Below are 24,757 nucleotides of genomic sequence, written 5' to 3' on the forward strand. Positions count from 1 at the left end.
TCTGATTGGCAGGACGTGTAGCAGAGATGACAGTGAATATATACGTAATATAATTTTTTTAAATATATATGTAATATTAAGCCATGAGATAATTATAGACTGAATCAGAACACTTTTTTATTTTTTAACCATTTTAACCAATTTTCTTGGCTTTTAAGGTTCTTTTTTTGTTCTCAGATTTTACTGAAATTCAAGTTACTTAACATATGGTGTAGTATTGGTTTTAGGAGTAGAATTTAGTGATTCATCACTTACGTATAACACCCAGTGCTCATCACAATGAGTGCCCTCCTTAATGCCCATCACCCATTTAGTCCATCTTCCAACCCCACCCCACCTCCCTTCCAACAACCCTCTGTAGGTAACTCTGTTGTGGTTTGCCTCCCTCTCAGACTTTATCCTTTCCCTTTTCCTTCCCTTCCACTATGTTCATCTATTTTGCTTCTTAAATTCCACATGAGTGAAGTCATTTGATATTTGTCTTTCTCTGACTGGCTTATTTCACTCTAGTTCCATCCATGTCCTTGCTTGTGGCAACATTTCATTCTTTTGATGGCAGAGTAATATTCTATTGTATATATTTACCATATCTTAATTATCCATTCATCAGTTAATGGACATTTGGGCTCTTTCCATAATTTGGGTATTGTTGTTAGTGTTGCTAATAAACATAGGGGTGTGTGTGCCCCTTCAAACAGTAGTTTTGTTATCCATTGGATAAATACCTAGTACAATTGCTGGGTCATAAGGGTAGTTCTATTTTTAACTTTTTGAGGAACCTCCATACTGTTGTCCAGAGTGGCTGCACCAGTTTGCATTCCCACCAACGGTGTAAGAGCATTCCCCTTTCTCCGCATCCTCACCAACATCTGTTGTTTCCTGATTGTTAATTTTCTCCATTCTGACCCGTGTGAGGTGGTGTCTCATTGTGGTTTTGATTTGTATTTCCCTGATGATAAATGATGAGCGTTTTTTCGTGTCTTCTTTGGAGAAATCTCCGTTCATGTCTTCTCACCATTTCTTAACTGGATTATTTGTTTTTTGGGTGTTCAGGTTGATAAGGTTTTTATAGATATTGGATGCTAGACCTTTATCTGATACGTCATTTGCAAGTGTCTTCTCCCATTTGGTAGGTTGCCTTTTAGTTCTGTTGTTTCCTTCACCATGCAGAAACTTTTTATCTTGATGAAGTCACAGTAGTTCATTTTTGCTTTTGTTTCCCTTACCTCTGTAGATGTGTCTAGTAAGAAGTTGCTATGGCTGAGGTCAAAGAGATTGCTGCCTGTTTTCTTCTCTAAGACTGTGATGGTCTCCTGTCTCACATTTAGGTCTTTCATCCATTTGAAATTTGTTTTTGTGTATGGTGGAAAAAAGTGGTCCAGTTTCATTCTTTTGCATGTTGCTGTCCATTTTTCCCGGCACCATTTGTTGAAGGGACTGTCTTTTTTCCATTGGATATTCCTTTTTGCTTTGTCAAAGATTAGTTGACCATATAGTTGTGGGTCCATTTCTGGGTTTTCTCTTCTGTTCCATTCCTTTATGTGTCTGTTTTTGGGCCAGTACCATACTGTCTTGATGATTACAGCTTTGTAATACAGCCTGAAGTCTGAAATCATGATGCCTCCAGCTTTGCTTTTCCTTTTCAAGATTGCTTTGGCTATTTGGGGTCTCTTGTGGTTCCATACACATTTTAGGATTGTTTGTTCTAGCTCTGTGAAAAATGCTAATGGTAATTTGATAGGGATTGCATTAAATGTGTAGATTGCTTTTGGTAGTATAGACATTTCAACAACATTTGTTCTTCCTATCCATGAGAATGGAATGTTTTTCCATTTCTTTGTGTCCTCTTCAATTTCTTTCATAAGTGTTCTGTAGTTTTCAGAGTGCAAAGCTCTTAGAAGAGGTTAGGCTATTCCTAGATGTCTTATGTTTTTTGGTGCATTTGTAAATGGGATCAGTTCCTTGATTTCTCTTTTTGCTGCTTAATTATTGGTGTATAGACATGCAGCAGCGTTCTGTAAATTGATTTTATATACTGACGCTGCTGAATTTGTGTATCAGTTCTATCAATTTTTTGTTGGAGTCTTTCAGGTTTTCTACAGAGTATTGTGTTGTCTGCAAAGACTGAAAGTTTTCCTTCTTCCTTGCTGATTTGGATGCCTTTTATTTCTTTTTGTTGTCTGATTGCTGAGGTAGCACTTCCAGTACTATGTTGAACAATAGTGGTGAGAGTGGAATCCCTGTTACGTTCCTATCTTTAGGGGGAAACTCTTCAGTTTTTCCCCATTGAGTATGATATTAGCTGTGAGTCTTTCATGTATGGCCTTTATGATGTTGAGGTAGGTTCCAGTCTATCCCTACTTTCTTGAGGATTTTTATTAAGAAAGGATGCTGTATTTTGCCATGCCTTTTCTGAATCTGTTGAGAGGTTCTTATGCTTTCTTTTATCAATGTGGCATATCACATTGATGGATTTGTGGGTATTGAACCACCCCTGCATTGGCTTTTAGGTTTTTAATTCCATTCAGTTAATGTACAGTGTTATGTTAGTTTCAGGTATACAATATAGTTATTCACTAATTCCATACATCAGCCAGGGCTCATTATGACAAATGCACCCCTTATTCCCCATCATCTATTTATTCTACCCTCTTACCACCCTCCTCTCTGGTTACCATCAGTTTGTTCTCTATAATTAAGGATCTGTTTCTTGATTTGTCTCTCTCTCTTTTTTTTTCCTTTGTTCATTTTTTTTGTTTCTTAAATTTCACATATGAGTTAAATCCCATGATATTTTTGTTACTCTGACTGACTTATTACAGTTAGCATTTTGCTCTCTAGCTCCGTCCAGGTTGTAGCAAATCGGAAGATTTCATTCTTACTTATGGCTAAATAATATTCCTCTGTGTGTGTGTGTGTGTGTATCTCACATCTTTATCCATTCATCTATGGATGGACACTTGGGCAGCTTCCATATTTGGCTATTGTAAATCATGCTTTTTTAAACATAGAGGTACATGTATGCTTCTGAATTCGTGTTTTTCTATTCTTTGGGTAAATACCCAGTAGTGTGGTTGCTGGATTGTAGGGCAGTTCTATTTTTAACTTTTTGAGGAATCTCCATTCTCTTTTCCCACCAACAGTGCAAGATGGTTCCTTTTTTTTCCACATTTTTGTCAACACTTCTTTGTCTTGTGTTTTTGACTTTAGCCATTCTGACAGGGGTAAGGTTATATTTCATTGTTGTTTTGATTGCATTTCCTTGTTGATGAGTGATGTTCATCTTTTCTGTGTCTGTTGGCCGTCTGTTTATCTTCTTTGGAAAAATGTCTGTTCATGTCTTGTGTACATTTTTCAACTGGATTATTATTTTTTTTTGGTGTTGAGTTTTAAAGGTTCTTTATATATTTTGGATATATAACCCTTTATCAGATACGTCCTTTGCAAATACCTTCTCTGATTCTGAAGGTTACCTTTTAGTTTGGTTGATTGTTTCCTTTGCTCTGCAGAAGCTTTCCATTTTGTTGAAGCCCAAGTTTATTTTTGCTTTTGTTTCCCTTGCCTCAGAGCCATATCTCTTAACATGTTCCTACAGCCGATGTCAGAAAACCTACTGCTTGTGCTCTCTTCGAATATTTTTATGGGTTTAGGTTTCACATTTAGCTTTCATCCATTTTGAATTTATCTTTTTGTGTGGTGTAGGAAAGTGGTCCAGTTTCTTTCTTTTGCATGTCACTGTTCAGTTTTCTCAACACCATTTCTTAAAGAGACTGTGTTTTTCTCATTCGATAGTCTTTCCTGGTTTGTCACAGATTAATTCACCATATAATTGTGGGTTTATTTCTGGGTTTTCTCTTCTGTTCAGTTGCTTTATGTGTGTATTTTTGTGACAGTACCATACTATTTTGATTACTACAGCTTTATAATATAACCTTCATGTCTGGAATTATAATACTTTTCTTTTTTTTAATGTTTATTTATTTATTTTAGAAAGAGTAAGAGTGTGCATGAGCCGGGGGAGGGGTATAGGGAAAGGTGGGGAGAGAATCCCAAGCAGACTCCCTGTTGAGTGTGGAGCCTGTCGCGGGGCTCTATCCCAAGACCTTGAGATCATGACCCAAGCTGAAACCAAGAGTCTGGTGCTCAAACTGACTGAGCCACCCAGGTGCACTTATGTTTTGCTTTTCTTGTTTCAGAAAAGATTACTTTGGCTATTGGGGATCCTTGTGGTCCATACAGATTTTAGGATTGTTTGTTCTAGCTTTGTGAAAAATGCTGGTGGTATTTTGATAGGGATTGTGTTAAATGTGTAGGTTGCTTTGGGTAGTATAGACATTTTAACAATATTTGTTCTTCCAATCCATGAACATGGAATGTCTTTACATTTCTTCATCTTCAATTTCTTTCATCAGTATTTTTACTTTTCAGAGTACAGGTCTTTCACCTCTTTGGCTAAGTTTATTCCTAGGTATCTTAATATTTTTGGTGCAATTGTAAATGGTATTGTTTTCTTAATTTCTGTTTCTGCCTCTTCATTATTGGTGTGTAGAAATGCAACAGATTTCTGTTTGTTGATTTTGTGTCCTGTGACTTCCCTGAGTTTATCAGTTCTAGCAGTTTTTTGGTGGAGTCTTTCATATGTTCAGGTATGGTTCTTCTAAATCTACTTTGTTGAGCTTTTTATCATGAGTGAATGTTGTAGTTTGTCAAATCTTTTTTCTGCTTCTGTTGAAATGATTATATGGTATTTATCCTTTCTTTTATTGTTGTGGTGTATGACATTGATTGATTTGCCAGTATTGACTGACCCTTGCAGCCCAGGAATAAATTGCAGTTAATCATGGTGTATGATTTTTGAAATGCGTTGTTGGATTTGGTTCGGTAGCATTTTGTTGAGCATTTTTACATCAGTGTTTACCAGGGATATTAGCCTGTAGTTCTCCTTTTTAGTGATTTCTTTGTTTTTGGAATCAGGGTAATGCTGGCCTCATAGACTGAATTTGGAAGTTTTTATTCCTTTTCTGTATTTTTTAGTAGTTCAAGAAGAATAGGTATTAACTCTTCTTTATATGTTTGGTAGAATTCACCTATGAAGTCCTTTTTTCCTGCTCTTTAGTTTGTTAGGGTTTTTTTGATTACTCATTCAATTTCTTTGCTGGTTATGGTTGTGATTGAATTTTCTATATCTTCCTTTTTCAGTTTTGGCAGTTTATATTTTTCTAGGCATTCATTCTAGGTTGTCCATTTTTTTTTAGTATGTAGTTTTTCATAATATTCTCTTATAATTGTATTTTTATAATGTCATTTGTTATTTCTCCTCTCTAATTTATAATTTTATTTACTTGAGTACTTTCTCTTTTTTTATTTCTCAGTCTAGGTAGAGGTTTATATATTTTCTTGCTTTTTTTTAAGGAACCAGCTCCTTGTTTCATTGATCTTCTCTATTGTCTTTTTTATTTTCTAAATCATTTATTTCTGCTGTAATTTTTATTATCACCTTCCTTCTGCTTATTTTAGTTTTGTTTGTTGCTCTTTTTCTAGCTTCTTTAGGTGTAAGGATGGGTTATTTATTTCAGATTCTTCCTGCTTCTGTTTTGCTCCATCTCAGGGGTTTTTGGTCATTGTGTTTTCATTTTCATTTGTTTTTCACGTAGTTTTTTATTTCTTTTATTTTCTCATTGACCCATTAATTGTTTAATAGTATGTTATGTAATTTCCAAGTATTTGTTATTTTCTAGATTTTTCTTGTGGTTGACTTCTAGTTTAATAGCATTTTGGTCAGAAAAGATTTATGGTATGAATTCTGTTTTCTTGAGTTTGTTGAGGCTTGTTTTATGGCTAATATGTCATATTCTGGAGAATGTTTTGTGCTCTTGAGAAGAATGTGTATTCTGCTGTTTCACGATGGAATGTTCTGCATGGATCTGTTAAATTCATCTGTTTCAATGTGTCATTCAGAGGCAATGTTTCCTTGTTGGTTTTCTGTTTAGATGATCTGTCCATTGATGTAAGTGGGGTGTTAATATCTCCGCTGTTATTTTTTTCTTTTTTTTTTAAGATATTTATTGAGAGAAAGCACAAGCAGGGGGAGCAGTAGAGTGAGAGGGAGAAGGAGGTTCCCCGTTGAGCAGGGAGCCCGATGTAGAGCTTGATCCCAGGACCCTGAGATCATAACCTGAGCCAAAGGTAGACGCTTAACCGCCTGAGCCACCCAGACACCCCATCCCCACTATTATTGTATTATTATCAATTTCTTTATGTTTGTTATTTATTGTTTTAGGTATTTAGGTGCTCCCATGTTGAGTGTATAAATATTCACGGTTGTTATATCTTCTTTTTTAAATTTTTCCCTTTATGATTATATAGTGTCCTACTTTGTCCCTTGTTCCATCTTTGTTTTAAAGTATATTTTGTCTGATATAGGTATTGCTATTCTGGCTTTTTTGTTTTTTTGACATCCATTTGGGTGATACATGTTTTCTCCATCCCTTCACTTTTAATCATCAGGTTCGTTTAGGTCTCAGATGAGTTTGTTATAGGTAGCATATGGATGGGTCTTTTTGTTTTTTTTTAATCCATTCTGTCACCCTATGTCTTTTTTGGGAGCACTTAGTCCAGTTACATTCAAAGTAATTATTGATAGTTATATATTTAGTGTCATTTTATTATTCATTTTGTGGTTGTTTCTGAAGATTTTCTTTGATTCTTTCTTGTCTTTTTCTCTTCCATGTTTTGCTGATTTTCTTTAGTGATATATTTGGATTTCTTTCTCTTTATTCTTTGCATGTTTATTAGTGGTTTTTGATATATGGTTACCATTAGGGTTTTATATAACTTCTGCATATAGCAGTCTGTATTAAATTGATGGTTGTTTAAGTTCGAGCCCATTCTTTACTCCTCTCTTCCACATATTTTCAGTATCTGGTGTCATATTTTACATCCTTTTATTTGTTCCTTTATTGATTTTTTACAGAAACATTTATTTTTAATCCTTTTGGTCTCTCCTTTCAACTGAAAGAGTCTCTTTTAATATTTCTTGCTACTTTAGTTTTTCTATGTATGGTAAACTCTTTATTTCTCCTTCTATTTTGAATTATGATCTTTCTGGATAGAGTATTCTTGGTCACAGATTTTTCCCATTCAGCACTTTGAATATATCATGCCACTTTCTCCTTGCCTACAAAGTTTCAGCTTTAAAGGCTGCTGGTAGCCTTATGGGTTTTATGTTACTTTCTTCTTTTGCCTTAGTGCTTTAAAATTTTTTTTCACTATATTTTGTCAATTTAATTACAGTATGTCTTGGTATGTGTCTGCTTTTGTTGACTTTGTTGGGAGTTCTCTGTGCTTCCTGCGTGTGGATATCTGCTTCCTTTCCCAAATTAGGGAAGTTTTCAGCTATTATTTTTTCAAATAAATTTTCTGCCCTCTTTTCTCTGTCATCTTTTTTTTTTTTTTAAAGATTTTCTTTATTTATTTGACAGCAAGAGAGGGAACACAAGCAGGGGGAGTGGGAGAGGGAGAAGAAGGCTTCCTGTGGAGCAGGGAGCCTGATGCAGGGCTCGATCCCAGGATGCTGGGATCATGACCCGAGCTGAAGGCAGACACTGAACAACTGAGCCACCCAGGCATCCCTCTGTCATCTTCCTCTGGGATTCCTGTAATACAAAATGTTACTGTGTTTGATGGAGTCATTTCCCTATGTCTCTTCTCATTTTGCATAATATTTTTTTTTCTCTCTTTTGTTTTGCTTCATTACTTTACATTACTCTGTCTTCTAGGTCATTAATTCATTTCTGCACTTCTTCCAGCCTGCTGTTCATTCCATCCAACCTGTTTTTCATTTTATTTATTGAGCCCCATCCCTCCTTTTTTAGATTTTATTTATTTATTTGAGAGTGAGCAGGATAGACAGCATGGGGGGGTGGAGGGAGAAGACAGCTCCCCACTGATCAAGGAGCTCAGCACGGGGCTCCATTCCAGGACCCCAGGATCATGACTTGAGGTGAAGGCAGATTCACTTAACTGACTGATCCACCAAGGCACCCCTCATTTCGTTCATTGAACCTTTTATCTCTATGTTATTTCTTATCTCTCTGTTAAGGGTCTCACTCATGTCTTCCTCTCTTTTCACAAGTCCAGTAAGTATCCTTATGATCATTCCTTTAAATTATTTATCAGGCATATTACTTATATCTGTTTCACTTCGATCTGTGCCTATGGCCTTGTTGTGTTCTTTCATTTGGGATAAATTTCTCTGTCTTGTCATTTTTTCTATGTCTGTGTATGTGTTTCTGTATGTTAGAAAAGTGAGTTCAGTCTCCTATTTAGAGGATAGGCCTTATGAAGAAAAGGTCTTGTAGTGATGTGCCATATAGTGTCCTCTGTTCCCTAGGGTCTGGTGTTTGTGGGAGTGTCTCCAATGGGTGCTGCATGTGCTTTGTTGTTTTGTTCTGGCCGCTTTATCCTTCACAGCCGCCGTCTGCAGAGACTTTCTTTGCCTGTTGTGGGCAGTGTTTGATTTTTTGCAGGAATGTGGCATCTTTTAACTAGGCGTGCTGAGGTCTGCTTGTGAAATGAGAAGTGTTGCAACTGCTGCTGAACTGAGATCCTGAAAACTCCCAGGTCGGGAGACACGGTGTGAACAGGGATTTGGGTTGGTCTTCTGGGGGAGAGGGCCTTCTGCCCTGGGACTAAGCAAAGCATGACTCAGAGGGGTGCTTCTGCTGGAATGCTGGCAGTTGGGCTTAGTCTAAGCAAGTTAGGTAACAAGTGTCAGTGCTCTTCTGCTTCCCACAGGTGACCTTGTGCTTATGCTGAGGGGAGGGTTGGGAAGATGATGTTGCCAGGTTTCTTTGTTCCTGTAGGGGTCTCTTTGTGAATGCTGTTTCCCTGGGATGTGGTCTGAGATGAATGAATACCCTCCCCACTGTGTGCCCCAGGTACTCTTCATTTTGCTGCCATGCTGTATGTCCGTGCACTGTTTGCCTTCTCTCCAAGAGCAGCACATTGTCCTCTGGGCTGTATCTCAGTCATGCCTGCTGACCTTTAAAACTCTGGACTTCAAGCCCCACTGGTTTCAAGAACTCACCAAATTCAGCCTCTTCACATTCCAAGCCAGTTGCTTTGGGGATTCATTTTCCCTCTGTGCTCCCCTGTGTGGTAGGCTGTCTTTTGTCCTTCTCCACGACCACATCTCCCTCCCCACCACAGTGGCCTTGAACCGTTTCTGTCCCAAACCACATCTCTGTACTTTCTACCTTCTTTGACGTGGCCTCTTCTCTACCTTCACTTGTGGAGTTTGTTCTGCCAGTTTCTTTAAGTTAATTTCTGGGATATTTATGATGATTTGATAGTTATTTTAATTGTGGGATGAGGCGAGCCTAGGGTCCTCGTACTCCACCTTCATCTTCCCAAGATATCAATTCAGAACACTTTAGAATGGAAAAGTACTGTATAACACCGTTCTCTTCTAAATTGGCAATGGCAGTTTCTGAGTTTGTGGGGAGGCACATTGGGCAGAGACTAGGGACTTAGTCATAGTTTTGGTATGGTTATTTCTTATATTCATATTATTATTATTGATCATAGGATCATGGAGCTTTAGAGTTAGAAGAACCTTATACATCATGTAATCAAACTCTGTCTTTTTATATATTATATCTCTTTCCCCGTACTTTGCCTGGTATGGAAATTGTGACCTTTGGTTGGTTGCTTTATTGTTTAAAGGTAAAAGAAAACAAAACTAGTAAATTGTAAGATTGTTTTATTTTAACTTTCTTGCCGGTATTTTAGTTGAAGATGGTAACTTAATTTGTTTTCTTGTAGGTGGTAAGTTTTCTTCATACGGTTCTTTTGTGTGACAAATTGGATTTCAGCACAGCTTTAGTGGTTTGTCCTCTTAATACCGCTTTGAATTGGATGAATGAATTTGAGAAGTGGCAGGAGGGATTAAAAGATGATGAGAAGCTTGAGGTATTATAATTTAAATATTTTCTTTTATTAAAATAACTACATGAAATTCATATAGTAAAAGATTTTTAATTAGCAATTATGCATATTTCCATGGGAATATGCAGTATTCCTACATTCCTAATAGCTACCTTTAAGAATCTTTATTTTCCCACAAAAGGTCTCTGAATTAGCAACTGTGAAACGTCCTCAGGAGAGAAGCTACATGCTGCAGAGGTGGCAAGAAGATGGTGGTGTTATGATCATAGGCTATGAGATGTACAGAAATCTTGCTCAAGGAAGGAATGTGAAGAGTAGGAAACTTAAGGAAATCTTTAACAAAGCTTTGGTTGATCCAGGTAATATATTAACAGGCACTGAGATAAATAAGCAAGTTGAATAAAAAATATGCTGATGTTCTGTTTAACAAGCAAATACTAAGTATCTGGTTTTTGTTTCATTTGTCCTTCTGGTTTTTTCCTTCTTTCTGTTTCTTAGTACAAGTTTATTAAGGTAAAAGCCTTAATGTTGCCAACTTTTCAGAATTCAGTTGCTGAGTCTGGAAGTGTTTGAGGTTTTTAGGGAGATCTTGTAAACAACTAAAAATGCATCAGGTGCCTAAGTCACAATTGTAGTTTCTTCCAACTGTCTGAATATTAGATGGTAACAAGACCTCTCTCCATACTCTGGAAACAGTTAAATTTCTTTCCTAATTTTATGTCATTAGAAGAATTGCTACATGTTTTTTTTCCCGTGTTTTAAAGTGTCATCACTATGGAAGGTTAATATTTACAATACTGTCTAGCCTTATGACAGTAATTCTCATAATGCAAGATCCAAATATTTAATTCTTATTTGGCACTTGGAAAAGCAGCAAGTTGTATTATTCACAAAACTAATTAATTTTTAATTATTTGTATTTTTTTAAACTTTATCTTATTTAATCTAGTTACTTTGAAGCACTTATTGAGGCTTTAGATGTGTGTTAAGAAAGTCTAATTTTCACTGTCAAAATAACATTATTCTTTAGAATCCATCAATTTGCCTCTTTTTTATTAAATTTTATTTATTTTCAGGTTTATTCAGATATAATGGACAGAGTTGTAAAATATTTAAAGTGTACAATGTATGATTTTGATAAATGTATACATTTTTGGAAGTGTTACTGAGAGAATGAAAAGGAAAGGAGCCTCAGTTATTTTCACTGCCCACATTAAAGAATTACAGGAGAGTAAAATGAAAGAAAAGCAGAGCAAAGTTTTATTAAAGTATACCAAAGCGGGGGTCGCCTACTCAAAAGAGACAAAGACCCAGAAAACTCCTGGGTGTGGGCTTATATCAGTTTTTTCTTTTGGGTGGGTCCTAGGGTCAAAACATTTGAGTGACAGGCCTGGATTATATAATGATTAGCCAACTATCCATGTCCTTTCCCAAAATATATTTGAAATGCCTTAATGGGGTAGGAAACCACAACATTATTTCTATTTTAGAGACATCGGTCAAATAAGGACAAGTGACTGCTTTCTGCACAAGTGCAACAAGCACAACAAACTTAACTCTAACTCTGTCGGGATGTTGTAACTGCAAACTGACTGCTAGATGGGTGGAATGGGGTGGTCCCTGGGTGGTCCTCAGTTGGGGGCTCTCTATCAGGACATCTGGTTCCATCCTCCTGTTGCTTAGGCCAAGCCTAACAGAAGGATTCACCCCTTTGAGTTACACATCTATGACCTCACATATTTACTATCCCCATTTTTTTTGGTGAGAGCATTTAAGTTTTACTCTTTTAGCAAATTTTAATTACACAGTACAGTGTTATCAGCTATACTTATGTTATAAATTAGATTCTCAGACCTTATTCATCTTATAACTGAATGTTTGTACTGTTTTGCCTCTTTTTTAAGATAATGGTTTAATTAACGTGTACCAAAGTAACATTGCCATTGTAAATCTAAGGCTCAATAAGTTTATCAAGTATTTGTCTGAAAGTTCTGTGGTTTTATTGTCAGAGAACTTTAAGCTGGTGAATAGTATTGCAACAGATTTTTAAGAAGATTGCTTTGGAATAGGTAAAACAACAGTTTCAGATGCTTAACATTGTGATTTGTTCATGAGGAAATAAATTTTTAAAAAATTAAAGCTTGACATGAAGAATAACATTTGTTATTTTCATGTAAATCATTTAGTGACATTTTAAAAATGTTTTACTTTGGAACAATTTTTTTACAGAAAATGTGAAAGGGTAGTAAAACCAAAAAACAGAAAACAACAATAAACAAACTCCCATATTCCATGTGCCCAGATTTCCCACTGTTAACATTTTACATTGTCATGGTAGATTTGTCAAAACTAAGAAATTGATACATTGTTGGCATATGTTAACTAAACTCCAAACTATATTTGAATTTCACCATTTTTCATGTCCACATTCTGTTCCAGGATCTGATCTAGGGTGTATTACACTGCATTTAATTGTCATGTCTCCACAGTCTTGTCTGGTCTATGACAACTTCTCAGTCTTTATTTTTCATTATCTTGTCAGTCTTGAATGTTGTGCAAGTAGTCTATAGAGTGTTCACTAGTGTGTGTTTGTTCTTCTTGTAATTAGACTGGGGTTATAGGTTTTTTAAAAAATTTGCCAGAGGTGAAATACCTTTCTCATCACATCATATCCAGGGTACATTAGATCTACATGACATTACTGGATCTACTATTTTCGCTTGTTTCTACTCTGTTCTTTGGAAGTCAGTCACAAAATCTAGCTTACCCAAGTTGGGGGAAGGCAGAAATTAAGCTCTGTCTCCCTTAGTGGCCATTATCTGCACATAAAATTTGGAGTTTTTCTTTAAGAAAGATTTGTCCTTTCTACTTACTTATATAATCAATCATTGATTTATATCAGTACAGACTATTATTAGTTTATATGTTAGATTATAAATTAATGCTATGTTATTTATTTTGTTGTTCAAATTGTTCCAGTTTGGCCATTGAGAGCTCTTTCAGGTTTGTAGATTGGTTCCTGTATCCCTTTGATATGTCATACTTCTGTTGTTGTTGTTTTAAGCACTTCATTACTTTCTGGTACTATAAGGTACTCTGGGCTTATGTTATATTGTCTCTGCCTTCTGCCCCAGAATTAACCATTTCAGTAGTGTGCCATGGTGCCTTTTATTGAAAAATGGTGTTTACAAACCAAGATCTGGGTGCTTGGGAATGTTTGTTGCTATTGGAGTATCTTTGCTTCTAGGTCCTCTCAGCAGGTGATATGTGTACAAATCTGCATTTGCACACAAATCTTTTTTTTTAAGATTTTATTTATTTATTTGAGAGAGATAATGAGATAAGAGAGCACGAGAGGGGGGAAGGTCAGAGGGAGAAGCAGACTCCCCGCTGAGTGGGGAGCCCGATGTGGGACTTGATCCTGGGACTCCAGGATCATGACCTGAACTGAAGGCAAGTCGCTTAACCAACTGAGCCACCCAGGCGCCCATCTGCGCACAAATCTATCCCTTTGTGTGAGTGCATAGAGATAAACTTGATTTCATAATGGTGTCTTCGAGTCTAATCCAGTATCATAGTGTTCATTTTCACCTTCTTTGTTAATCTGTTACTTACTTTTCCAACTATGAGAATCCTGGCTCCAGCTATCCACCATCCATTTATTTATTTATTTGTCCAGACTCATTATACATGCAAAGTAATTTCAGAATTGTTAACCTGTACCTCTGTGAGAAACAAGTTTACCAACTATAGTACAGTGTTTATATGATTGTTTTTGTCTATGGCTTTATAATTTATAATTAAAATATTTTCTAAAGTCACTTAGGTCAGTTCCTTTGTTTTATTATTTAGATACATTAAAGTTTATTCTTTGTAATATGGAGTTTATTGGGCTTTGACAAACGAATAATCTTTATAACCTCATTACTTGCCTTTTTTAATTCATAGCACAGTTACTTACTTTAAGTCATCCTAAACATTTATTCATTGTGGTAGCTTGAATATTAATCTGCATTATCCCACATTTTAATTTAATGACTAGAGTTTATTGCGGTAAAAATACACATAACATAAAATCCATTTAACCATTTTAAAGTTTACAATTCAGTGGCATTTAATGTATTCACAATGTTATGTAACTATCACAACTATTCCCTTGAACTCCACAGCGTTTTCATCACCTCAGAAATTCTGTACTCATTAGCAGTCATTCCCGAATGCCCTATCCCCGGGAAACTACCAATGTACTTTTTGTCTCAGTGGATTTGCCTTTTCTGGACATTTCATAAAAATATTTCTGGACATTTTGTAAAAGTGAAATCATATAATATCTAACTTTTTCTTCACTTAGGGTAAGGCTTTCAAGCTTTATTGTGTTGTAGCATGTTGCCAGTGCTTCAATCCTTTATGCACACACAGAATATTAATTTAAGGTACTGTTTGATTTAATAAAATAGACCTATGTAATTATATAAAATAATGACAAATTTCCATGGTGTATTGAACTATTTCAGTCAGGCTTTATTTTTGAACAGGAGAACTTTTGTCTAAGCCTCTTGCTAAATCCCTTTTCTTCCACTCTCCAGAGCCTCATGACTACATTCTCCCTGTACTTTGTCTAGAATGATTTCTACAGTAGCTATTTTCAAATCCTACCACCTCATTGGAATGAGGTTTTCCAGAAAATACATTTCCAAGATTATTAAAACTTATTTCTTTTAAACATTAAAGATTTTAAAACTTTTTAATGTTAGAATGTTATATACATTCCTATCTTAGTAAATAGAATATGAGTAACATCTTTTAGCTTTTTTGTTGACTCAGGATTATTCATGAATATATTTACTTTTATTCTTTTTTTTTTAAAGATTTTATTTACTTATTAATGAGAGACAGAGAGAGAGAGAGAGAGGCAGAGGGAGAAGCAGGCTCCCAAGGAGCGGGGAGCCCGATGCGGGACTCGATCCCAGGACCCCGGGATCATGACCTGAGCTGAAGGCAGACGCTTAACCATCTGAGCCACCCAGGCACCCCTACTTTTATTCTTTCTTCCTACTTTTATTCCCTCAGATATCTTTACTAAGGATAGGGTCCCCTTTCCTTTCATTGTCACACTAATAAATAGTTCTTTTTAAGTTAAATTATACAAGCAGTACATGTTCTTGAGCAAAATATAAACAGAAGGAAAAGGTGTATATTAAAAAGTAAAAGTTCCCTTCCTCCCGTTTCACTGTTGTTTCCTGTATATCTTTCCAGAATTTTTTTGTGTTTATGCAAACAAGCATGTACTTTTTGATATAATTGACCTATAGCCTTATAGTAGTTTCAGGTATACAACATAATGATTCAATATATGTATATATTGCAAAATGATCACCATAATGAGTCTAGTTAACATCCCATCAACCACATAGTTATAATTTTTTTCTTGTGATGAGAACTTTTAATTACTCTCCCAGCAACCTTTAAGTATATAATACAGTATTGTTATTTATGACTAGCATGCTGTATATTACATTCTCAGGACCTATTTATCTTGTAATTGGAAGTTTATAACTTTTGACCATCTTTACCCATTTCACTCATTCCTATCACCTGCCTCTGGTAACTACCAATTTATTTTCTGTATCTTTGAGTTTGTTTTGTTTTGTTTTGTTTTTAGATTCCATGTAAGTGAGATCATAGAGTTATTGCCCTTTTTGGTCTGATTTATTTCACTTGACATAATGCCCTCAAGTTTCATTCATGTTGTCACAAATGGCAGCATTTCCTTTTTTATGGCTGAATAATAAACCATTGTATATAGATACATACCCTACATTTTCTTTATCCATTCATCTGTCAGTGGACTTAGGTTGTTTCCCTGTCTTGGCTCTCACAAATAATGCTGCAGTGAGCATGGTAGTTCAGATACTTCTTTGAGATAATGATTTTGTTGGATATATACCCAGAAGTAGAAATGGTGGTTCATGTGGTAGTTCTACTTTTCAATTTTTGAGGAACCTTCATAGTGCCTGCACCAATTTACATTCTTACCAATGGTGCACAAGGGTTCCCTTCTCTACACATCCTCACTAGCACTTGTTATCTCTTGTTCTTTTGAGAATAGCCATTCTAACAGGTGTGAGGTGATACCTCATTGTGGTTTTGATTTGCATTTTCCTGATGATTAGTGATGTTGAGGTCTTTTTCATGTACCTGTTGCCCATTTGCATATCTTCTTTGGAAAATTCTCTAATCAGATCCTCTCTCCACTTTTTAATCAGATTGTGTGGGCTTTTTTTTCAAGCATGTATTTTATATTGCTGTATTTAGAAGCCCAAGACTACTCTCAGGTTAAGTAATTTACTAGGACTCAATACAACTCAGAAAAGCTGTTATACTCGTGGTTATGGGTTATTACAGTGAAAGGATACAAATTAAAATCAGCAACAGGAAAAGGCACATAGGGCAGGGTCCAGGAGAGTTCCAAGGCTGATCTGTCAGTGGAATTATGCAGACAGCAGTTACTTCTTCCAGCAATGATACATAACAGTAAATACGGAGTGTTGCTGACCAAGTACACTTTTACAAACCTTGGTGTTCAGAGTTTGGACTTGGTCACATAGACATGTTTGACCACCCATGTGACTGATCTTAGTCTTTAGTCCCTCCAAAGGTCAAGAAGATGCCATATGGCCCAAAGGCCCCACTGCCCCCATGAATGACCTCATTAGACTATGTGGTTTGTGTCCCAAGCGATCCAGGTAAACAAAGACCATCTTCTTAGGCAAGACATTCCAAGTTTAGAGTTTACCTCCCAGGTGCTGAGGGCAAAGGCCTAACCTTTCTTTGGGCATGGTTAATCTTTTACTACATATATGTATACATAGATAAAATCACCCTGTTTGAGGTGGCTTTTTTTAAAATTTTAATTATTTATTTGACAGAGAATACAAGCAGGGGGAATGGCAGGCAGAGGGAGAGGGAGAAGCAGGCTCCCTGCTGACCATGGAGGCCGATGTGGGGCTCAATCCCAGGACCCTAGGATCATGACCCAAGCCGAAGGCAGACGCTTAACTGACTGAGCCACCCAGGTGCCCCAGAGGTGGTTGTTTACATACAAATAGTATCATAATATAGATTGTGCAACTTGCTTCTTTTTATTTAATAATGTATTTGGCATATATTTCCAGGTTAGTACATAGAGATCTCTATCATTAATTTTAGTTTTGCAACATTCCATTATAGTTTTATTAATGCCCTTTGAAAAGCTTTTAGGTTGTTTTCAGTTTTCCACCAAAACAAGCAATGCTTCAGGGACTATTTAATGTATCTTTGGGTACTTGGGGAAGTAATACCTTTAGGATAAATTCCCAGAAATTGAAATATGGGTCAAAGGGTGCATACATTGTACATTTTAATAGGTACTGTAAAGTTGTCTTCCAAGATATCTGATAGTAATTTCGACTCTCACAAAGATTGTATGAGAGTACCTGTTTTACCATACCCTCATGAACAGTGAATATGGTGGTGAAAATCACTTAAGTCACATGTAAAAGGCAATTTTTCTCTTCAGAGAATTTTTAGGATTTAAAAAAACAGTATGTAGTCTTTTAATACAAAGCTAGGTATAGATTTTAGTTAAGAAAGTATATAAGTAATTTTAAAAAGTCTTAATATTTGTGTAGCCCCATCTGAATACTGATTAACAATTACATTATTTGATCAATCATACTGAAGCATTTATTTTTGAAATCATGTAGAAGATAAATTTTCTCTACTGCCTAACAGATAGGGAGTAATTTGACAACTGTTATTGTTAAAATGAATATTTAAGTAGTATGTATGTATATTAACCAGCAAGCAAATTGTATGTAAACCATACTTTAGAAAACAATAATATGTTATTTTAATAAAGTGTATATGTTTCTTTTGAAAGAGTCCCTTTCAGCTGTAAGATCTTATATAGCTTGGAAAGTGTTCTTCCCATCCGCCCTGTAGCCATATAACAATTTAGCTGTCCTTTCAGTTAAACTTTCCCCCTGCAAAGAGTGTTCATTATTTGGAATATGTTAAATGGGAGATACTGCAGAGTCTGTTGTGATTTATTTATTTTTTATTTTTTTTAAAGATTTTATTTATTAGAGAGAGAGAGAGAACACGAGTGGTAGGGGCAGAGGGAGAGGGAGAAGCAGACTTCCCGCTGAGCAGGGAGCCTGATACAGGGCTCCTCGATCCCAGGACCCTGGGATCATGACCTGAGCCTAAGGCAGACACTTAACTGACTCAGCCACCCAGGCGCCCCTCTATTGTGATTTATATGGTATTCTTTAAAAGGTAATTTTTGAAATTTGTCTTTTCATGTATATATAAATTGCTAGTAGTCTTAGGCAATTGTGTTCACTTAATACACTAGTGCTGAAATATATCTTTAGATACTGTTTTCCAATTATAAAAGATTTTATTTTTTGAATACCTTAAATCTGTTGGGAGGGATCTTTTTACTCTTCTGATTATTTTTATTTTTGTTTATTTTTGTTTCTTGAGAGAATCTTAAGTGCCATCTATAGTATTAGTTTAATACTCTACTGTTGGGATATAGTTAATACTAGTTAGGCCATATTACAGTAAATACAGCAGCAGATAAAATATGACTTTTTTTTTAAAGATTTTATGTATTTATTTGACAGACTGCAAAAGAGGAAACACAAGCAGGGGGAGTGGGAGAGGGAGAAGCAGGCCACCTGCCGAGCAGGGAGCCCGGCATGGGGCTCAATCCCAGGACCCCATGATCATGACCTGAGCCAAAGGCAGGCGCTTAACAACTGAGCCACCCAGGAGCCCAAAATACGACTATTACTATGAGGATATTGTTTTATCTTCCCACAAGAGCAGCACTTTAAAGAGTTAACTTATTTGCTTAAATGGATTACATATTCAATTTGTAATTACAGTTTAAATTTTATTATATACTAATTAAATGTTGTTTTTCCAAACATTTTTATAGGCCCTGACTTTGTTGTTTGTGATGAAGGTCATATTCTAAAAAATGAAGCATCTGCTGTTTCAAAAGCTATGAATTCTATACGGTCAAGGAGGAGGATTATTTTAACAGGAACACCACTTCAAAATAACCTAATTGAGTGTGAGTTAATATCTGCAATTATGCTGTAGAGTTGGCATTGCCTCAGATACATTTTTGCCACTTTGCCATTTGCCTTTCTTCTGTCTAATATAGTGTCTGACTATGATCTGCGTAGGTCCATCTTAGTCTGCTGTGAAAGAATACCATACATTTCAAGTGGAATGCTTTATAAATATGAATGGTAAACCACAGTCAACAGGTGTGCTATTTTGAGTGTTTAAATATAAACATAGAATTTGAAATTTAGAAAAATTATCAGAAGTCTTAATGATTGCTTTACAAATTCAGGAGCTATTCTAACAAAATATATCTAATTTGGGGGGAGGTACTATAGGAAATTGAAAAGAAATGGCACATGTGAATGTTTTAGGAATGTGAAGATGGGATAAGGAGAGCTGTGTTGAATATATCAGCATAGAATTTGTTGAGACAGGACAGATGAGAATCCAGATAACTTGTGATTTTTTTCTCATTTTCATATGTGTGGTGATACTTAAGAGGGAACATGAGTTATTCAGCAAATAACAAATTGACATTTCCTATTATAATCCAATGTAATAGTTTTTTGTTATTTTTATTTCCATTCATTTAGTGTATAGTAACTTAGCTGTTTTTTATTATTTGTAAAACTGGTTATTATTTCACTATAACCTATATTTTATCTTTATTTTTATCTGTTGTAGTTACCCCTTTTTCTGTTACTCCATTTGTAGAAATGCTACTTCACATTGCAAAAACAATAAAATATTAGTTAGAAGAGTATTATGATACAGTGAAGAAAGCAAACCTATGGTGTTTGCCAATGAAATTCACATCCATAGAATTATACTCCCATGGAACTTTGCTTTCAATGACACTGCATGTAGAGTTCATTTCAAGTTCTTGATTGAACTGCATTTAATTCTCATTATTATTCATGACTTTTTAAGGACTGTCCTATAATGAGAATATGTTCTGTCCTACTGTTAAAATCCAAATACATATTCTTTTGAATTTTCTAAGTCCCTTGGCTCCTATAAATACCAATTTTGATGTAATAACTACTAATAAAATTATATTGAAACAGTGGAAAAAATGCTGTTTCACATTGTGGTCCTATGTAGTATAGGGCAGCTTATAACTCTATTCTGGAACTAGATCAGTTAATATAAAGTTTGATATAGTGGTTTATTATCTGATTTTATTATTTTAATTCAGTATCTGTGTATTTTTCACAAGATACCCTTGCTGACCATAAAATCATGGTTAGAATTATAGAATACTTGTTTTATACTCCATGTCTGTTATAGAGAATAGTGAATTAGAATAAAATGTTCTTAGATGTTGTTTTTAAACGTTCATGTCTAGAATTTAGGGATGGTTTTTATTTGAATTTCTCATCTGGTTTAGGTAATCCAGTTCCAGATCAGACTTAAAACCAGTGTTTAGTCTATGCTCAGTTTGCTGTTCTTTCTTTGTAGCTAATTCTAATGCTTCCATGGCATGTGTTTTTGACAGGAACATTTTATCAGAGAATTTTTCTGAGTCCCTTTTAGCTGTTATTACTATTAGTGAACTAATGTCTTCTCTCTTAGATCATTGCATGGTTAACTTTATCAAGGAAAATTTGCTGGGATCCATTAAAGAGTTCAGAAATCGATTTATAAATCCAATCCAAAATGGTCAGTGTGCAGATTCTACCATGGTAGATGTCAGAGTGATGAAGAAGCGTGCTCACATTCTCTATGAGATGTTAGCTGGATGTGTTCAGGTACAAATACATTCCATATAATAAAATATTGTTACTGTTATAATCCCAAAATGTTTTCTGAATTTAATTATTTTGTGTTTTCTTTCCCCCTTTTTAGTATATAGTTTTATAGTAAATCTTCTTGCATTGTCTCCAAAAGTTTTTGAAACTTTGAACTTTAAAAAAAAAAGAGTTCCATTTATAGCATAATTGATTAATTCATTTGCCAAGTATGTAGCTTCATATTTTACTATGTTAATGTTTAGATTCCTCATCTTTAAGATAGGGAGTATGTAAAAGGAACATAGCTGTTATGATTAAGAAATTCCTATGTCCACCCTAATTTTATAGTAGAGTGGCCTGAACCTCACTTATTTGAAATAGTTGTAGGAAAGGCAATTATGAATTGTGGAGGAGCCATTTTTAATGTAATTCTGAAGAAACAGTTTTTTTACTTTGAAGTTATACACTAACCTGAATGGGTTAATAGTGTTTACATACAGATATTTAGTGAATCTGTATTAATGAGTAAGCAGTTAGTAGATCTCAAAATCTGCACTTTTTCTTTAGACACTAGATATTAATTGTAGCTACAAAGATGTAACAAATAAACAAATGGGCTGTCCTTCTGGCTGGATATTCTGCCATCATATAAGGCAGTCATCCTTTTTGTTCAGGTTAGCCACAAGTACTAGCAAGTCCTCAGTTTCTGTATTGCTGCTACTACCTAGACGGTATTTTCCTGGTTTAGGTAGTCATTTGTACCTAGCACATTAGTGTTCTTTCTTTCTTGTTCCTTTAATTAAATGGTATCAAGAGTGCTTATACATGACTTGCTTTCTCAACTGGGTAAACAGTTTCCCTAAAGCTATGTGTTATCCTCCGGCATAATGGCACATTTTACCGAAAGGACAAACCAGACTGCATCAGACATTGATTCATTGCTTTTAGTGTATGATTAAAGCAAGTCTTTTTTTCCTAACACTGCTTACTGTATCCCCTATACACTTTTTTTCTTTTTTTGTTTTTCTATATAGAGGAGACCATTTGGTAATAATGACTGCTTCAATTTAAAACCTGCCTGGTGTATTGCAGTATCCTTTTACCAGTGCATCATATTGTGTAGTCATATGAAATATATTAACTACAATCGTATAATGATGATTATGTGATTAAAGAGGCTAAATATGTTTAAGAAAATGTTTTCTTGTATGGTACTTATTTATTTATGTGTATCTTTTAGTTGCAAGCAATGATGATTCTTAGAGCAGTCAATTCCTGTCATATATTTAGGTTAACTAATTTCGTTCTCTTTCTTGTTAATTACAGAGGAAAGATTATACAGCATTAACAAAGTTCTTGCCCCCAAAACATGAGTATGTATTAGCTGTGAGAATGACTCCTATTCAGTGCAAGCTCTATCAGTACTACTTAGATCACTTAACAGGTAACAGATGCACTTATTGTTTTTATCTTCAAAAAACATTCTTTTTCTGATGAGTGTTGTTTTAGTAATTTTACCATGTAAGTTGTTCTTTTTCAATTGTGCATTTGAATAAAATGGATATGTTCGTTTTGTAAAAGCACAAAATAGTTCTAATTTAAAAACCACTAAATTGTCAAACTAAACTAGGAACAAACTGGTGAAAAAACATACACAGTTTTTTGGAATAATGCCCTTGATTTATAAAGAGCTTTTATTTCAGAAAAATTATTAGTGTAAATAAATCTGTAAAAGAAAATGTATAAAATTCCAGTGCATTACTTAAAAAATTGAACCACAATAATAAAAGGCATATAAATCAAATCCATGAAATCATTTCTCATCAAATTGACAAAGGTTGAAGGAAAAGAAGCAAAATGCAAGGACATATATTATGCTCCCAAACTTATAGTAAAAATATACACAGATACCTAAAATACACCAAAATGCTAACAGAAATTGTTTTTTTGGGTGGATTCATTATGAGGATACACTTGATCTTAGCCAGAAGGCCGAGAAGCGATGCCGTTGTGAATAAAATAAATTATAAAAAATAATAGGAGGTGGAAGTGTGTACATGCATCTTAAAATGATACCTCATTTCATATCACTAGTTACAGTGATATGCCTTATAACAGCAGTGTATTTTAGAGAATGGAATAATGATGATGGTTCTCAAGAATGATTTTGCTTTGGGGAAAACAGAATTTGAATGTTAGTATTTTACAGAACTGCTTTTTTGCTATATTATAAACAGATTTTTACAGACTTTTAGAAGAAAATCGCTTGTAACAAGGCACACATTTTCATTTTTATATCAGTCAGAAACTGTTAGATTTATTGTATCGTCGTGTTTGGATGACAAAAATTGGAGACATAATTAAGTAACCAAAGGTGGTCATCCCAATGAGAGAGCTACAGTGTAGTTAAAGAAGAAAAGGGATGTCCAGAGCTATCTTTCATTAATATCTGAGTAATAAAGGTTACTAAATTTGGTCATTTAATATTTTTTCCATTTAAAATTTTGTTTTAGAGAAAGTGCCAGCTACAGTGTTTTCAAATATTAGAGAATCACTTGTCTTTAATAACCAATAGCAAAATGTTAATAGCTCATATAGATCTTAAAGTGTATACTTTTGAAGGCAATGCAATATTTAAGAACTAAGGGGGCCTCATTCATTGTGATTTTAAATGATAGCAAATATCTAAAGTACCAACTATTAAAAGCTTCTAAACTCTGTAAAGTATAATTGTTTTTTTAAGTTTTTATTTAAATTCTAGTTAGTTAAAATATAGTGGAATATATTCAGGAGTAGAATTTAGTGATTCATCACATACATATAACACCCAGTACTCATCACTAGTGTTCTCCTTAAACAAACAAACAAGCAAAAAAAACAAGTGCTCTCCTTAATACCCTTCACGCATTTAGCTCATCCCCTGCCTATCTCCCCTCCAGCAACCCTCAGTTTCTTTTCTGTAGTCAAGAGTCTCTTATGGTTTGCCTCCCTCTATTTTTTTCTTTCCCTTCCCCTATGTTCATCTGTTTTGTTTCTTAAGTTCCACATATGAGTGAAATCATAGTATTTGTCTTTCTCTAACTTATTTCACTGAGCACAATACACTCTAGCTTGATCCACATCCTTGCAGATGGTAAGATTTCATTCTTTGTTATGGCTGAGTAATATCTGTCATATATGTACACTACATCTTCTTTATCCATTCATCAGTTGATGGATGTTTGGGCTTTTTTCAAAATTTGGCTACTGTTGATAATGCTGCTGTAAAGATCGGGGTGCATGTGCCCCTTCAAGTCAGTATTTCTGTATCCTTTGGGTAAATACATAGTAATTTAATTGCTGTGTTATAGGGCAGTTCTACTTTTAACATTTTAAAGAACCTCCATACTGTTTCCCAGAGTGGCTGCACCAGTTTACATTCCCACCAGCAGTGTAAGAGGGTTCCCCTTTCTCTGCATCCTTGCCAACACCTGTTGTTTCCTGCATTGTTAATTTTAGCCATTCTGAGAGGTGTGAGGTGGAATTTCATTGTGGTTTTGATTTGTAATTCCCTGGTGATGAGTGATGTTGAACATCTTTTTATGTGTCTGTTAGCCATCTGTATATCTTCCATGGAAAAAAATGTCTACTAATGTCTTTTGCCCATTTCTTAACTCGATCATTTTTGGGGGGGGGTGTTGAGTTTGTTAAGTTCTTTATAGATTTTGGATGCTAACCCTTTATCAGATATGTCATGTGCAAACATTTTCTCCCATACCATAGGCTGCCTTTTAGTTTTGTTGATTGTTTCCTTTGCTGTACTGAAGCTTTTTATCTTTTTTTAAAGATTTATTTATTTATTTTTAACATAACAGAACGTTAACAGGGGGAGGAGCTGGGGGAGAGGAAGAGATAGAATCCCAAGCAGACTCCACACTGAGCATGGAGCCTAACATGGGGCTTGATCTCAT

At 35.1% G+C, this 24,757-nt stretch overlaps 1 protein-coding gene across 8 annotated transcripts in view; it reads left to right on the top strand.

The window, feature by feature from the left end:
- The window catches only part of ATRX (ATRX chromatin remodeler), a 303,464-nt gene that overhangs the window by 180,724 nt on the left and 97,983 nt on the right, over window positions 1-24,757 (top strand). For all 8 annotated transcript variants that reach the window (XM_027607480.2, XM_027607484.2, XM_027607481.2 and 5 more), the window contains 5 exons: window positions 9,826-9,972; window positions 10,130-10,307; window positions 18,938-19,075; window positions 20,650-20,825; window positions 22,134-22,251. In XM_027607480.2, the coding sequence (XP_027463281.2) occupies window positions 9,826-9,972; window positions 10,130-10,307; window positions 18,938-19,075; window positions 20,650-20,825; window positions 22,134-22,251 (757 nt within the window). The remainder of the gene's footprint in view (window positions 1-9,825; window positions 9,973-10,129; window positions 10,308-18,937; window positions 19,076-20,649; window positions 20,826-22,133; window positions 22,252-24,757) is intronic.

Source organism: Zalophus californianus, chromosome X, assembly GCF_009762305.2.
Source record: "Zalophus californianus isolate mZalCal1 chromosome X, mZalCal1.pri.v2, whole genome shotgun sequence".
Taxonomy (NCBI): domain Eukaryota; kingdom Metazoa; phylum Chordata; class Mammalia; order Carnivora; family Otariidae; genus Zalophus; species Zalophus californianus.